Genomic DNA, 15,786 nt, shown 5'->3' on the forward strand with positions numbered 1-15,786 from the left:
AGAAAATATTCACACGAATCTTGACGTAAGATCAATGAAATATGATTTAGATGTGCAATACTTATGGCACATCTAGATGTGCTTTAGCAAAACTGATTTTCTAAAGTTTTTCCTTTGTTGTAATTATTTCAGCTTCGAAGTGACTTGGCTAATACTATTTAACGGCGTACAGGACTAAATCAAAAACAACTAAACTTGAGAATTAAAGAATAGGCTAGAAATAAGCAGAGCCAATATAGTGAATAAACAACCTAATTAAAATGGTTTCAACTCTACGTACCTCGAGAAAATCATAGTTACAGAAAACGGTCTTAAACATGCGCAGATAAAACAAAACGATCATGCACGCTACTCTAGAAAACGACCGTGTTGCCCTAGTAGGATAACTAAATTAAGATGAAGATCAATCTTTCTTGACGAAATCTGACAGCTTGTTCAGCCAAAAGTGTTGCTTGCGGGTGCCATTGCTAATAATGTACTCGCGAAACAAGTTCATCGTCGTCGGCGTGATCCCGCGCAGCTCCACGTAGTTGTGGAATGACTTCTTCAGATTCTCATCGAGATTACTGTACCAGATCCGCAAATTAAGAGAGCATTTAATCAATTTGTCGGTGGTGGGCAAAATATATGAATTAAGCTAGGTTCAGTTTTGGTACTTACTTGAAACCGTCATACTTATACATATCCTCCAGTAGCTCCTGCTCTTTTGGCGAACCCCCGGGCGTCATATTCATGGAACAGATGATGACGTCGTCCGGATACGCAACACAGGTGAATTGAAGTTTATAGCCATTGCTCTTGGAGACGATGACATCAAAGGTGAGGCTAGGTCTTGAGGCCTTCTTCTCACCTTTGCCATGTTCCAGCTGCATGAGTAAGGATTCCAAAGACGATTTTCCATCCGTCTCAAGGCAGTCCGTACGAGTCACAACCTCAATCTTCTCGTCCTCAAAAGTTCTTCTAAGAGTAATGTATCTTTTAAAATCGTAGCCAACAAAGTATCTGTTTTCACTGACTTCGAAGGGGAAGCAACCCGCGGTATCCTCCATCTGTTTTACAATGGGGAAAAAATTGAGGGCATGAACAACAAAAACCCGCTAATCACCACTATGTGTCTCACGCATGATTAATTAATTACATAAAATACTACTCCCTCCGTCCCATAATGTAAGATATTTTTTGACACTAGTAGACAACATGCTTTTTCAAAGGGAACGGGGATCATCATCGCATCGGTGAAGAGATCGATCTGCGTATATTCAGTGCACGTACCTCGGCGATACGGAGCGGCTCGGAGGACTTGACGGCAGAGTCGATGCCGTGGAGGAGCTGGTGCTCGAAGGAGGCGTTGCTGAGTGAGTCGGTGGCGGCCCGGAGTGAGTCCAGTGCGGCGGCCCAGGCGCTGGAGCCATGCTCGGCGTTGACGGTGTCCATCGCGGCGTTCATTAAGGCCGTCTTCGCAGCGCAGATGGAGGAGGACGAGCTGTGCCTGATCATCGGGAACGGCGGGGCCATGGGGCGGAGCAGCTGCGAGGAGGCTCGGCGGAGGATGGGAAGGGAGGAGGCCCGGCGGGAGGCGGCGAGGAGGGCCATGGCGCAGCGTATGCGTTGCAGACTCGAAGCCGTGCACAGGGTTTCCCCTCGATCTAGTATATCTTTCTTGAAGCTTCAAGAATTTAAGAGGGTTTTAGAAGAATTAATGGAGGGGTTTTGCTTGTAGGAGGACGTGGTTTACTGGGCCCATGTGTCAGACATGCAGTTTCGAATCTCCACGATGTGCTTTGCTTCTTGAACAAGTAGGAGCAGATTTGACCTTTTTTTAAGAGTGTCCAATGATCAGACGTCTGTTTTTGTATTTGATTTGTCGCTTTTTCTAGCCATTCACGGTTTGACATGTTTCTGCACTGGTACTCCGTCTAGAGTCTTCAGACCCATAAAGCAACTCTTCTTGTCCTAGCGCCCAAGTGCCTAAATTGCACATGCACTCGCACGCGGATGAATGACTATTGCTAGTAATATATAGAGATGATCATAAAAGAAGGCATTGTGGAGAGAATAAGGAGGCATGGTAAAGGATCAGGGACATGGCGCAAGCCCCATGGATCAGTGACGTGGCGCTATCCAGACACTTGCTACCTGGCGGGCATCCCTAGGGTGCTTAATGGCCTGATGACAATGATGATAGCACACACGTATCCGTTTCCAGGAAAGGGGATTATTATGTGGCACTGTTTTTTTTTGGCAAGATTGACATAACAGGTTTTTTTCCTCTTTTGTGTGACAGACGAAGAGATTACCCGATGAGTGAGAACATTTTTTGATTGTAACCACAATGAGATACAAGATTTGTTTATATTTTATAAAGCCAGAACCTGTCCAAGCTCCCTAGAGCCTTCATGATCTCTCTATATGTCTATGTGCCTCCTATTTTACCAGGTGAAGCAGAAAAAACCACGGCGTAGAATACAACGCATGTGCAATACATCCGTATGGACAAACCAGAGAAAAGGTTTGCTCCAAACACTTTGATTAAGAGTCATTTTACAGTGCATCCGGACGATATGGACCGTCCGTCGGAGCGAATTCGACGGTCCAGATCCGATGCAATACGCTGATGTCACGTGTATTATATCAGACCCCGAGGGGCATTTTCGGGAGAAAAAATATTTCGAACTGATCTGATTTTTTCTCCCAAATATTTCGAGGGTATTCTCGGTACGAATTTCAGGGCTATTTTCGGTTCAATTTTTATCCCGTTCGTTAGGGTTTATTCCTCGCCGCCACTAGGATTTTAATCCTCGTCGGCAGGATCTAGCCGCTCGTCGCGGCCCCTCCCTCCCTCGTCGCCGTTAGGATCTAGCCGCGCGTCGCGGCCCCTCCCTCCCTCGTCGCCGGCAGGATCTAGCCGCGCGTCGCGGCCCCTCCCTTCCTCCACCCCAATTCCCTCGCGATCTCACACCACCTTTTCAACGAACACGGGAGAAGGCCCACTGCCCTCCCCGCGGCGGCCGTCGGTGAAGAGTCAGTGCCATCCCACTCCCAGTCCTCCATGCGGGTGCCTATAGCCACAAGGTTATAGGCAACCTCTTTCCCACACCCCAATTGGTTGTTTGCGTGCTCTACATATCATTTCTCAGCCATTGCTGCAGCTTTGATCTGGCCATGCATCTCGTCTGATGGAAAGGTGGTTGGGTATGGATCATGTTCTGCGGGACTAGATGAAGCCAGCCGCCGGCCTCGACGGCCAGCCCCATTCGTCCAGCCCCGACTGCATGATCTATGAAGGTTCAATCGTTGCATTCAACATGTATTCTTTCAATTTGGCTGATAGGTGAGATTTGGAGATCAATAGAGATGATAAGCTATTAATTTGGAATGTACTATAAACAATTCATAGCTTATGTTGCTCAATATTTATGATGCTCGCTTTTTCTTGTGCAATTGCTGGACTGGGATCAACAGACTTGGCGTGTGCTTTATATGAAAAATTAGATTCACATGGGATATCCACCTTTTCAAGATTGCTGGTAATTCTTATTATGATGTTTTAGCCTTGTTAAAGGGAGAGTAATAGTCCTCGCAAAAAGCAGAGAGAAAGGAATGAGCATTTGATTCTTTCATATGTTGCATTTCATTCTTCCGTGTTTAGTTATGTCCAACATTTGTTACATGCACACACTTGACAAGGTTAGTACAAGTAGTAATTTTTCCTCTGTTTTGCAGGGCTATGACAGAACATGCTATGTGATTCCCTGAGGCAGGATGTATGTACCATGGCCACACCATCGTGCTCCTGAAGGTGATCGCTTCAATTCAGCGTTGCAGCACCTGCAGAGGCCCCCTATGGTACGTGCTTTACTCTTGTTATCCTATGCTTTACTTTTTTGGCTTTGTGGCCTGCCTACGAGACATAGCTAGGATTGCGTGTTGAATCAGGCAGTATTTTTGACTTCTGTTGTGAGGCTATGCTCATGCTCGTACCTTTTTCTCTCGTATGATAATAGACATATCATAATCCATTATTCTTCTAGGGTTGCCCTAGGCACCATTACTGTCACATGGTAGTAAAAAGCAAATATAGATTTCTATGAGATTCCGTAGAGACCAAATTTATCTCAAGCAAAATATAGTAACCAATATTATTGAAGTTTTACAACTTGACTCATGTGCAATGGACAAAGAACACGACTAGGAAACCTTCTTCAGGACTAAAACCCAACCACACCCTACTCTATCGCTTTATGGCCAAGTGTACACTCCACACTGCTGGACTAACTGCTTGCATCTTCGTCGTCTTCAACCACATCTGCATCCGATAGCCTAGCATGGTACTGCTTGAACCTATTCCTGTATTTCATTTTGTTGTAGGGTGAATCTACAAGCACAACAGGTAGCTTTTTTCTGAATTTCTCGATGTAGGCCTGCATGCAAGGATATGTTAGTATCTTTCTATAAGTTTTAGAAAATGACATAATTTTAGGTGTTACTCTACGTACTTCGTCATATTGCTTACTCAGTTTTAGTCCCGTAAACAATTCGATGTTCTTCAGCATGTACAGTGCACAACAAGAACTGCAACATTTTATGTTGTTAGATCAGCATTTCAGATATTAACAATCTAAAACAAAAACAAAATCTAATATTTTTTTATTGACATTTCATCGGATTTTGGCACATTAATGTTCCGTACTAGCCATTGCGTCACGTTAATGTCTTCCCATGCATTGCTTTCTATCCCATTGACTCGCCTCCCTGCTCTCAGATGTGCTTCCATCCCACGTACCTGCAAGCCCAATGGGATGAGAAGTTGCCTACGACTAATACCTACATACGATGTCAAATGCTTTGTTATAATTAAAGATGTTGAAATTCTCACCACGTTATGTACTTCTTTGGGTACCATACAGTGGAAAAGTGAATCAAGAACCTGAATCTCCTTCCTTCTGGGGTTTACGACCACAAGTAACCAGTGGACGTTTTGGCTGTTCGTAGGTAGGAAAACCTGGATTGCATAGATAATTAGATCAACGTGTATAGTAATAAAAAATCTATTCAAAGTCAGGTTAAAATACCATATCATGTTTCAGGTAGCTGGTGCCTTGTGTTGTTCCAGGAATGCCTGCCAAAGCGTCCTCGTATAGCACTCCTCTATCCTACTATCTCTTTCGAGCTTAGCGATGCCGGCCACCCTCTCAATGTAAACCAGTTGGCCGTCCCTTGTATCAATTGGGTCATCATGACGCATGAGCTGGATCGCAGCATCAACCACCTACAACAATAATCAAGTTAATTGTATTGTACAAAAATGAAACTTGATAAACTAATTTGTGAAATATCTTACTTCGTCGCCCAACCATATGGCTTCTTCAGATCCATCTTTTTGGGTGAGGCATTGCAAATGCTTCGATAGCACGACAATGTCATCAACTAAGACCATTTGTTTTTCATGATTTGTACTGTTGATCAGTGACGCTACGAAATCCTGTCGAACCACATCTAGCTGGTCCCTCTGGGTTTCAGTAACTTCTGACCTCTTTTTTAAGTTGCTAGAGATGATTTTCCTCTTTTTATTGTTCGTGTCCTCGAAATCATTTGTAGACTCTGATGGAGTCTTGTTTTTCCTTTTTTTCCTTCTCGGTATCGTACGAAGCATACTCGTCATTCTTAAATAATTGCAATACCACATTTTTCTTTTCGCCCCCATGATTTGGTGGCGTCGATTCAACCACACTTACTTCTTGCTGCTTTTGAAAGGACTCATCATGGCTGTCATCATATGCGAAGGAACGGGGATCTTCAGGCTCTCGTGATCCCGTAGCCTTCACAGAGTGCTGCTTATTCCGTCTGTTGAACGGAATCTGTCATACGAAATAAACCGCATGTTAGCCTTTAGCAGATTCTTGCTCAATTATAGGTAAAGTGTGCATCACCTGGAAATCTTCAAGGCTTGTGGTGGCTTTGGAACGCATTTGCTTATCCAAACTAGGTGCACCTTGGATATCATCCACCTCTTTCAAAAGCTTATGAATACCACTGAGATCCTGTTTGAGTTTTCTTTCAGCTCTTTCTAATGCTTCATCCTATACGTGGAAGATCACATGTTATTTCTGAAACGACAATGATTGTTTCATGATTAAGTTAACATGCGTACGTCAAACTCTTCATCAAGGTTCTTCATTGGGGGCTCCATGTCATCATTTTTATTCCCTACTTACAATGGTGCTTAGCAGCGACCTCTGTGACATCATTTTGTTTCCCCTGGTCAGAAGCCTGCTCGGCATTCTCAACAGAGGCCTCCATTGGGTGTGAAGGTGCCAGCATTCGAAAACATGTTTAAGTACGCACAATTGTGCTAATGCGCACTTGTTTGGTTTTGCATAATCCTCTTCTGCAACCTCCAATGGTCTCTTCCTAGCCCTCCTCAGCCCACCATCTTCTGCATCTGAATCTTCCTCTTCTTCCGCATCTGAATCTCCCTCTTCTTCTGCATCTGAATATCCCTCTTCTTCTGTACCTGAATCTTCCTCTTCTTCTGTATCTGCCTCTGTCTCTTCTTCTGTATCTGCCTCTGTCTCTTCTTCTTTATCTGACTCTTCTCTTCTTTTTGCTTCTTCCTCCTTGTGCTATTTGATTTCCCTGATTTTTTCCTGCGTAAATTGAAGAAAAACATTGAACACTCTTCGGGAGAACATATTAACACTGTAAGCATGTATGGAAATGAATAATGAGATTAACATGTGCACTAACTTCGTTGCTTTTTTGAATCTTCCTCTTCTGCTGTATCTGAACCTGTGTCTTCTTCTGTCTCTGAGTCTTTCTCTTTTCGCTTCTTCCTCCTTTTGACCTTTGATTTCCCTGATTTGTTCCTGAGTAAATTGAAGAAAAAGAGAAAACATGTTAACATTGTAAACATGTATGGAAATGACAATGAGATAAACATGTGCACTAACTTCGTTGCTTTTTTTCCTCTCATCCGATCGCGCCTGGATTTAATCCTCTTGTTCGATTCTTCAGAGTTGGTCTCCCTTTTGGAACTATTTTGACTGGATTTTCCACATCATCAGTGCAGCATTCGCGAGCAGCAGAGAAATATGTCAGCAAAGGAACAAACGATTTATGGCCTTCATCAAAATCAGTTTTTTCTCCATCAACCAATATACTCCGGAGGAGCTCCATCACCTGTTCTGACTGTGAATCGCTAGCTGCGGCTGTGAATAAAGTGTCACTAGCCATGTTGTGTAGTTGATGATACTTATTCATGTGATCAGACCATACATGAGTATTCGCAGTTCTCGAAGAAGGGAACGCTGGCTTGGCTTGCATTGTCCATCTTTTCTTGACATTTTTTTGGAAATGTGCATACACCAAGATGATCCAGAACGCAGAATATATGTGCGCATGGGTAATCCTGACTTTCCAACTTTTTACATTTACAAGTTGCATCATCCAGTCTTGCTCTTGTAAACAGACAAGTCACGTGATATATAAAATCCACAGGCTTAGCATCCACGCCTTGTGCATCCAACTTTTTTGCATCCAACTCCTCACTGTCCTTACCTTCCAAGTCATTGGGATCCTTAGCATCTAGGTTTTTGGCATGCAAGTCCACACCATCCTTGCCTTCCAAGTCATTGGGATCCTCAGCATCCAAGTTTTCTGCATGCAAGTCCTCAGCATCACTAGTAGAAAAAGGGTCAAACGTGAAGCACATTAGTGCTGGTTTGTATTTGAGCTGGCACAAATGTATACATTAGTGCCGGTTCCAACGGCTAGCCGGGCCGCTCTCATTAGTACCGGTTCGTGGCTAACCTTTAGCACCGGTTCGTGCCACGAACCGGTACTAATGAGAGTGGTGGCAGGATGTTGTCAGTCTGGGCCCCCTCCAGCACCTTTAGTACCGGTTCTTGGCACGAACCGGTACTAAAGGTCGTCCTACATAAACCCTTCGTCCACCCGAGCTCGCTCTGTTCTTCCCCTTTCCCCTCTCCTCTCTGTTCTTCCCCTCTTCCTCTCGAGCTCATCACACATTTTGCCCAAAATTTGTCAAGATTTGAAGGCCCCCATCCATTCAAATGATCACAAAGGTTAGCAACTTTGTCCTTTCATCTCTCATTGCTAGATTAGCTCTTGCAATGCTTTATATAGTTATTAATTTGTGAGTTTAGTAATTTGGGAGGAAATATATATATGTGCTAGTATTTGATTTATATGCAATTTGAGGTTAAAATAACACTTAGTTTGCATATGTAGGTGTGGTTTACTTAGTGCCTTCTAAATCTCCGTCGTAACCACCGTCGATCGCCCGCACCGTCCCGTCGCCGGCACCACCTTGTGGTGAGCCTCTTGTTCATGAAATTTTATATAAAAAATTGATGTTTGTGTGATTTGGATATATAGTTACTCGTATAATAATTATCTTACCCGTACGTTATTTGTTATACATAGTGCCATGGTTTTGATATCCGTCCCCGTCGGCCCTCGTCCTTGTTATGATTCGGATGTGGTATATTCTCTTTTAAAACTATTTGTTGCATTTCGTGTTTATGACAAATTATGCCCATCAAGTTGACATAGATATTTTTATCTAGGAGGTATGTGAACCGGAAATTCCAACCGACCCTATTGTCGAGAGGTTAAATTTAGTTGAAAGAGAAAACGAGTACTTGAAAGAAAAATTGAAAAGAATTGAGGGGGAGAAGATGGAATTGGAGTTGCATGTTGCCGATGTCGTCGATGATCACAAGATCAAGAAGGAGAAAATGCGCTTGAAGATTAGAAAGATTAGAAAATATGCCATCGATAGTGAGGCTTGGTATCATTATGCTGTTGGATCAATTGTTACCTTAGTTGCGATCTTGATCGCATTTGTTGTTGCATTTAAATGCTTTAGCTAGAGAGTTATTTGTTTGTTGCATTTAAGTGTTGTATGAACTTTATGTATGAACTTGTATTAATTTGGTCTATTCGGTGTTGTGTAATGAAGATGAGCCGGCAATGGATGTACGATGACCGATGCTCTCCCCAGTTCGTTGAGGGCGTGCATACTTTTCTGCTTGCGGCTGAGGCAAACAAGCGGGCGGATGGTTTTATGCCTTGTCCATGTGCTGGCTGTAAGAATGGTCGCAATTACTCTACGTCAAGAACCATTCACGTCCACCTGTTTGAGTCCGGTTTCATGCCCCACTATAATGTTTGGACCAAGCACGGAGAAAGAGGGGTTATGATGGAAGACAATGAAGAAGAAGAGGACGACGACAGCTATCCTGGCCATGGGTTCCCTGAATACGATGATACAACAATGGGGGAAGAAGCTGAGCCGGTAATGCGGGAAGAAGCTGAGCCGGCAATGCGGGAAGAAGCTGAAGAAGAGGCATCAGATGAGCCCGTTGATGATCTAGGTCGGGCCATTGCCGATGCAAAGAGAAACTGCGCAAGTGATTTGGAGAAGAAGAAGTTGCAGCGCATGTTAGAGGATCACAAAAAATTGTTGTACCCGAATTGCGTAGGTGACAAGAAAAAGCTGGGCACCACACTGGAATTGCTGCAATGGAAGGCAGAGAATGGTGTATCTGACAAGGGATTTGGAAAGTTGCTGGTAATGATAAAGGATATGCTTCCAAAGGACAACGAATTGCCCGAGAGTACGTACGAAGCAAAGAAGGTTGTCTGCCCTCTAGGGTTAGAGGTGCAGAAGATACATGCATGCCCTAATGATTGCATCCTCTACCGCGGTGAGTACGAGGATTTGAACGCTTGCCCGGTATGTGGTGCATTGCGCTATAAGATCAGCCGCGATGAGCATGGTGATGTCGAGGGCGAGCGCCCCAGGAAGAAGATTCCTGCCAAGGTGATGTGGTATTCTCCTATAATACCACGGTTGAAACGTTTGTTCCAAAACAAAGAGCATGCCAAGGCGATGCGATGGCACAGAGAAGACCGTAAGAAAGACGGAAAGTTGAGAGTACCCGCTGACGGGTCGCAGTGGAGAAAAATCGAAAGAAAGTACGGGAAGGAGTTTGCAGATGACGCAAGGAGCGTATGGTTTGGTCTAAGCGCAGATGGCATTAATCCTTTTGGGGAGCAGAGCAGCAACCATAGCACCTGGCCTGTGACTCTATGTTTGTATAACCTTCCTCCTTGGTTGTGCATGAAGCGGAAGTTCATTATGATGCCAGTGCTCATCCAAGGCCCTAAACAACCCGGCAACGACATTGATGTGTACCTAAGGCCATTAGTTGAAGAACTCTTACAACTGTGGAATGGAACAGGTGTACGTGCATGGGATGAGCACAAACAGGAAGAATTTGACCTAAAGGCATTGCTGTTCGTGACCATCAATGATTGGCCTGCTCTCAGTAACCTTTCAGGACAGACAAACAAGGGATACCACGGATGCACGCACTGTTTGGATGATACCGACAGTATATATTTGAATAGTTGTAAGAAGAATGTGTACCTGGGACATCGTCGATTTCTTCCGAGCAGGCATCCCGTAAGAAAGAAAGGCAAGCATTTCAAAGGTGAGGCGGATCACCGGACGAAGCCTCGCCACCGTACTGGTGCTGATGTACATGATATGGTCAAGGATTTGAAGGTGATATTTGGAAAGGGTCCTGGCGGACAATCTGTTCCAAAGGACGCTGACGGACGCGCACCCATGTGGAAGAAGAAATCTATATTTTGGGACCTGCCATATTGGAAAGACCTAGAGGTCCGCTCCGCAATCGACGTGATGCACGTGACGAAGAATCTTTGCGTGACCCTGCTTGGCTTCTTGGGCGTGTATGGGAAGACAAAAGATACACCTGAGGCACGGGAGGACCAGCAACGTATGCACGGAGAAGACGGCATACATCAGGGTCATGCAAGCTACGCTCTTACCAAAGAAGAGAAGGAAATCTTCTTTGAATGCCTGCTCAGTATTAAGGTACCGTCTGGCTTCTCGTCGAATATAAAGGGAATAATAAACATGGCAGAGAAAAAGTTCCAGAACCTAAAGTCTCATGACTGCCACGTGATTATGACGCAACTGCTTCCGGTTGCATTGAGGGGGCTTCTACCGGAAAACGTTCGATTAGCCATTGTGAAGCTATGTGCATTTCTCAATGCAATCTCTCAGAAGGTAATCGATCCAGAAATCATACCAAGGTTACAGAATGATTTGGTGCAATGTCTTGTCAGTTTCGAGTTGGTGTTCCCACCATCCTTCTTCAACATCATGACACACGTCCTAGTTCACCTGTGCGAAGAGATTAACGTTTTGGGTCCTGTATTTCTACACAATATGTTCCCCTTTGAGAGGTTCATGGGAGTCTTAAAGAAATATGTTCATAACCGTGCTAGGCCAGAAGGAAGCATCTCCAAGGGCCATCAAAATGAGGAGGTCATTGAGTTTTGTATTGACTTTATTCCTGACCTTAAGCCGATTGGTGTTCCTGAATCGCGGCATAAGGGCAGACTGGATGGAAAAGGCACGCTAGGAGGGGAACAAATAATATGTATGGACGGACATTCTCTCACTGAAGCACACTACACAGTTCTACAGAATTCCGCCTTGGTGGCTCCGTATATGGATGAACACAAGAATTTGCTACGCTCCAAACACCCGGAGCGGTCTGATGACTGGATTACACGTGAACAAACCAGGAGTTTCGCCAGCTGGTTGCAGACACGTACCATGCATGACACCTCTATTGAAGATGACCTGTACTTGCTGTCCCAGTTACCATCTTCGAATATAATGACTTTCAAAGGGTACGAGATAAATGGTAATACATTTTACACGATCGCCCAAGATAAGAAGAGCACCAACCAAAACAGTGGTGTCCGCTTTGATGCAGAAACCAAGACGGGAAAGGAAACATATTATGGTTATATACAGGACATATGGGAACTTGACTATCGACGTGGTTTAAAGGTCCCTTTGTTTCGGTGCAAATGGGTCAATATGACACGAGGCGGGGTAACGGAAGACCCGCAGTACGGAATGACAACAGTGGATCTCAACAATCTTGCGTATGCAGACGAACCATTCGTCCTAGCCAATGATGTGGCACAGGTTTTCTATGTGAAGGACATGTCTACCAAGCCAAGAAAAAGAAAAGATAAGGAAGCGAATGCATCGTACGATGAGCCAAAGCGGCACATAGTTCTTTCTGGGAAGAGAAACATCGTGGGAGTGGATGACAAGACAGACAAGTCAGAAGATTATGAAAAGTTTGATGAAATTGCTCCATTCACAGTGAATATTGACCCGAGCATCCCGTTAAATGATGAAGATTTTCCATGGTTACGGCGCAAAGGGACACACGCGAAGAAAAAGTTTCACACCCAAAGATCTGGGATGTGATCGGCTTCACTAGCTATCATCACTTTCTTCTGTGTTTCGCACCGAGAGGGGAATCTCTGTAATAGTTAGGGTAGTTATGTGTTTTGGCATTTGAAACGCGAAGAAATTTTATGTGCAAACAAATTCTTTCATGCCTTTACTGATTTTTAAAGTTAAGTTATTCACAAACTAGTGATTCACACTAATTTCAAATAATTCAAAATTTAAACTATTCAAATTTGAAAACTACGGGCACTAACAGAAAGTTTGTAATTTTTGGTACATAAAACAAAAATGTTCACAAAGAAACTCTAAATACACAAAAAAAACAACACAAAAATAAATAAAGCAAAAAAAATAAAAAAAAGCCCTAACAGAAAGTTTGTAATTTTTTGTACCTAAAACAAAAATGTTCACAAAGAAACTCTAAATATACAAAAAAACAACACAAAAATAAATAAAGCAAAAAATAAAATAAAAAAAGCCCGCCTACTAGGCCAGAGCGTCTGCATACGACTAGAAACCCAACCTGTCGTTGGGCCAGGATGCAGGCCCGCAAAGGCCAAGTGGGCCCATAGGGCTGCAAAGAACACGTAGGCCCAGTAAGCCTGCTTTGGAGAGGAGCTCGAGAGAGCAACCGCACGGGGGTTTATAAACCAGTGTGGTCGCCCCTCGGCTAGCGAGGTGGGACTAAACTTGCCGCACCGCACCTGCGCCAGCGCACCCCCTTTAGTACCGGGTCGTGGCACAAATCGGTACTAAAGGGGGGGCCTTTAGTACCGGTTTGTGCCACCACCCGGTACTAAAGGGGGTTGCTTCCCGCCGCTTGGCCTGGCCAAAACAGGCCTTTAGTACCGGTTGGTGGCTTCAACCGGTACTAAAGGTGCCTTCTATATATACAACGGCTACGAAAATTTCAGTTTCCCTCTCTGTTCGTTCCTCTGTTTTCGTCTCCGTCGCCGTCGCCGCCGCCCTCGATCGTCTCCGTCGCCGCTCGTCTCCGTCGCCGCCCCCGTCCCCGTCGCCGCCCCCATCCCCGTCGCCGCCCTCGTCTCCGTCGCCGCTCCGGCCCGTCCCCGTCGCGCCGTCCCCGTCCCCGTCGCGCCGTCTCCGCCGTCGCCGCCTCGGCCGTCGCCTCGCCATCACCTCGCCGTCGCCTCGCCTCACCGTCGCCTCGCCGTCACCGTCGCCCGCTGTGAGCCCTCCCCGAGCCCGTACACACACACACAAGCATGTTTAATTAGTTTAGATAATTAGTCTTTAATTAGTTTAGATTATTATTTTGTATGTTTAATTAGTTTAGATAATTAGTGTTTAATTAGTACACACACACGTATTTTGTATGTTTAATTAGTTTAGATTATTTAGATTATTATTTTTTCACTATTATATATGTATGAATGCATGTTAGATGGATATAATTAGTGTTTAATCAGTTAGAAATTAGTGTTACATAGAAATGTTAGAAATTAGTGTTATATAGAAATGTTAGAAATGTTAGAAATTTTAGTGTTATTTAGATTATTTAGATTAGCATAATTAGTGTTATATAGAAATGTTAGAAATTTTAGTTATCAAAATCCAATCATTAAAAAAATGTTACCTTTTTGCGGGCATATAGCTAGTATTTGTTCTCGACGATGCCCGACCCGCATCCTCGCCGTCGACCCGTCCGCGACGACGTCCAGCCGACCCATGTCCGGGACTGGGCTCCGCCGGGCTGGCACTGGGAGGTGCTGCCTGGAGGGGCGCGCCGCTTGATGAGGAACCCGGCCCCGGGTCCCGTCGTCGACCCTGATCTCGTTTGGTGGCGTTCGCGTGGGCCAGTTTCGGTGCGGAGGGACCCGGCCCCGCCGGAGGTGGTACGTCGCCGTGTCAGGGAGGAGGACGAGCACGTCCATCGCTACATGGTTGCGTTAGAGGGCGGCAGGTTCTCCAATACCTGGCAGTATCTTCGGGGATCTCACTTCAGCTATGATCCTGTGAGGGTTCCTTCTCTTTGGGTGTCCACCGCCCGCGCCGCAGGAACCGCGAGTGTCCTAGATTCTTCTGTAGTATTCGATCTTTAATTAGCTAGCCAGTGATGTACTATTCAATATTATATATTATTCGAGACAATGTATTCGAGATTATATCTATTATTCTAGACGAAGTATTCGAGATTATATCTATTATTCGAGACGATGTAATTTGAATACTAAATTGTTTTATATTTCTTTTGAATTAGTTAAATAAAAGCTATGGCAGACAATACCGACAGAGAGGGAGAACAGACCATGTTCGATATGATACGCGGGCCAGATGATGATCAGAATGAAGAAGATTATGACGGCTCCGAATTTCTAAACAACACCGGAGAGGGTGATATGATATTCGATCGCGACGACCGAATTGATGAAGTCATGAACTACGATTATGACGATGACGAAGAACATGTTGATCCTGAAACAACAAAGACCGGCGAGGTATATATATTTATATAAGCAGGTATCTGGTGATCATCACATGTTTTAAATGACTTGAAGATATATTAACGAATCGATCTTTGTTCTTTCAGCCATCCGGATCGAGCAAATCTTCAGGCAAAAGGACGAAACGAGGCCCGAACAAAAAGTTGAAGGAGGGCGTAAAGTACAATATCGAGGCAGTCAGACCTAATGGCGAACCATTAGCGCCTAAGAAGATTGCGGACAAGTTCGTTCGTCAGTGCGGAGTTCTTGTGAAGGACCAACTCCCGATCTCCCTTCAAGAATGGAGAGAGCCAGCAAAAGACAAAAGACAAAAAGGCAAAGAGGACGCTGCTCCATGTCCAGATGTTACTTTTGTCGACAAGAATCAAAAAGATCTGCTTTGGGATACTCTCATGGAACATTTCACCCTACCAGATCATTTCACAGAAGCAGATGTGCAGAAAGTCAAGGACGCTGCTCTTAGGAAGATGGCGGTTGCATTCAAGAACCACAAGAATCGTGAATGGGACAAGTACGTCAAGGGAGGAAGGAAGACTCCAGTATTCGAGGGAACACTAGAGAACCAACGTGCTCATTGGGACGATTTCGTGAAATTCAAGGATTCGGAATTAGCTAAGGAACGGTCGAGAATAAACAAGAAGAATGCCGAAAAAAGGATAAGTTCCATAAGCTGGGGCCAGGTGGCTATGCGGTGGCAATGCCTAAGTGGGATAAGTCTGAGAAAGAGATGGAGGATGCAGGTGCCACTCCGGTTACTAAGAGCTGGCCCCCCAGGGTCAGGACTTGGTTCTATGCGCATGGGGGGGAGTTGGACCCGAAGACAGGCAATGTTTCGACGAGGGCAAGTCTGAAGGGAGCCGACGATGCGATACTTGTTGCAATAGAAGAGGCACGATCGGGGGTGTTCCAGCCCAACAGAGAGAACGACGAGCTTACGCGTGCCCTGGGAAATCCTGAACACCCGGGAAGAACACGAGGCAAGGGCGC

General features: G+C 44.8%; 1 protein-coding gene across 1 annotated transcript; it reads right to left on the reverse strand.

Annotated features, from left to right (window-relative positions):
• Positions 1-249: 249 nt before the first annotated feature.
• On the reverse strand, positions 250-1,700 carry LOC123064695 (uncharacterized protein At2g39795, mitochondrial-like). Its single transcript, XM_044488118.1, has 3 exons — positions 1,273-1,700; positions 661-1,049; positions 250-566 (listed from the first exon to the last, which is right to left on the reverse strand). Exons 1-3 carry the CDS (start codon positions 1,591-1,593, stop codon positions 404-406), a joined length of 873 nt encoding a protein of 290 aa, XP_044344053.1. The 5' UTR covers positions 1,594-1,700; the 3' UTR covers positions 250-403.
• Between the last annotated feature and the right edge of the window lie 14,086 nt (positions 1,701-15,786).

Source organism: Triticum aestivum, chromosome 3B (assembly GCF_018294505.1).
Source record: "Triticum aestivum cultivar Chinese Spring chromosome 3B, IWGSC CS RefSeq v2.1, whole genome shotgun sequence".
Taxonomy (NCBI): Eukaryota; Viridiplantae; Streptophyta; class Magnoliopsida; order Poales; family Poaceae; genus Triticum; species Triticum aestivum.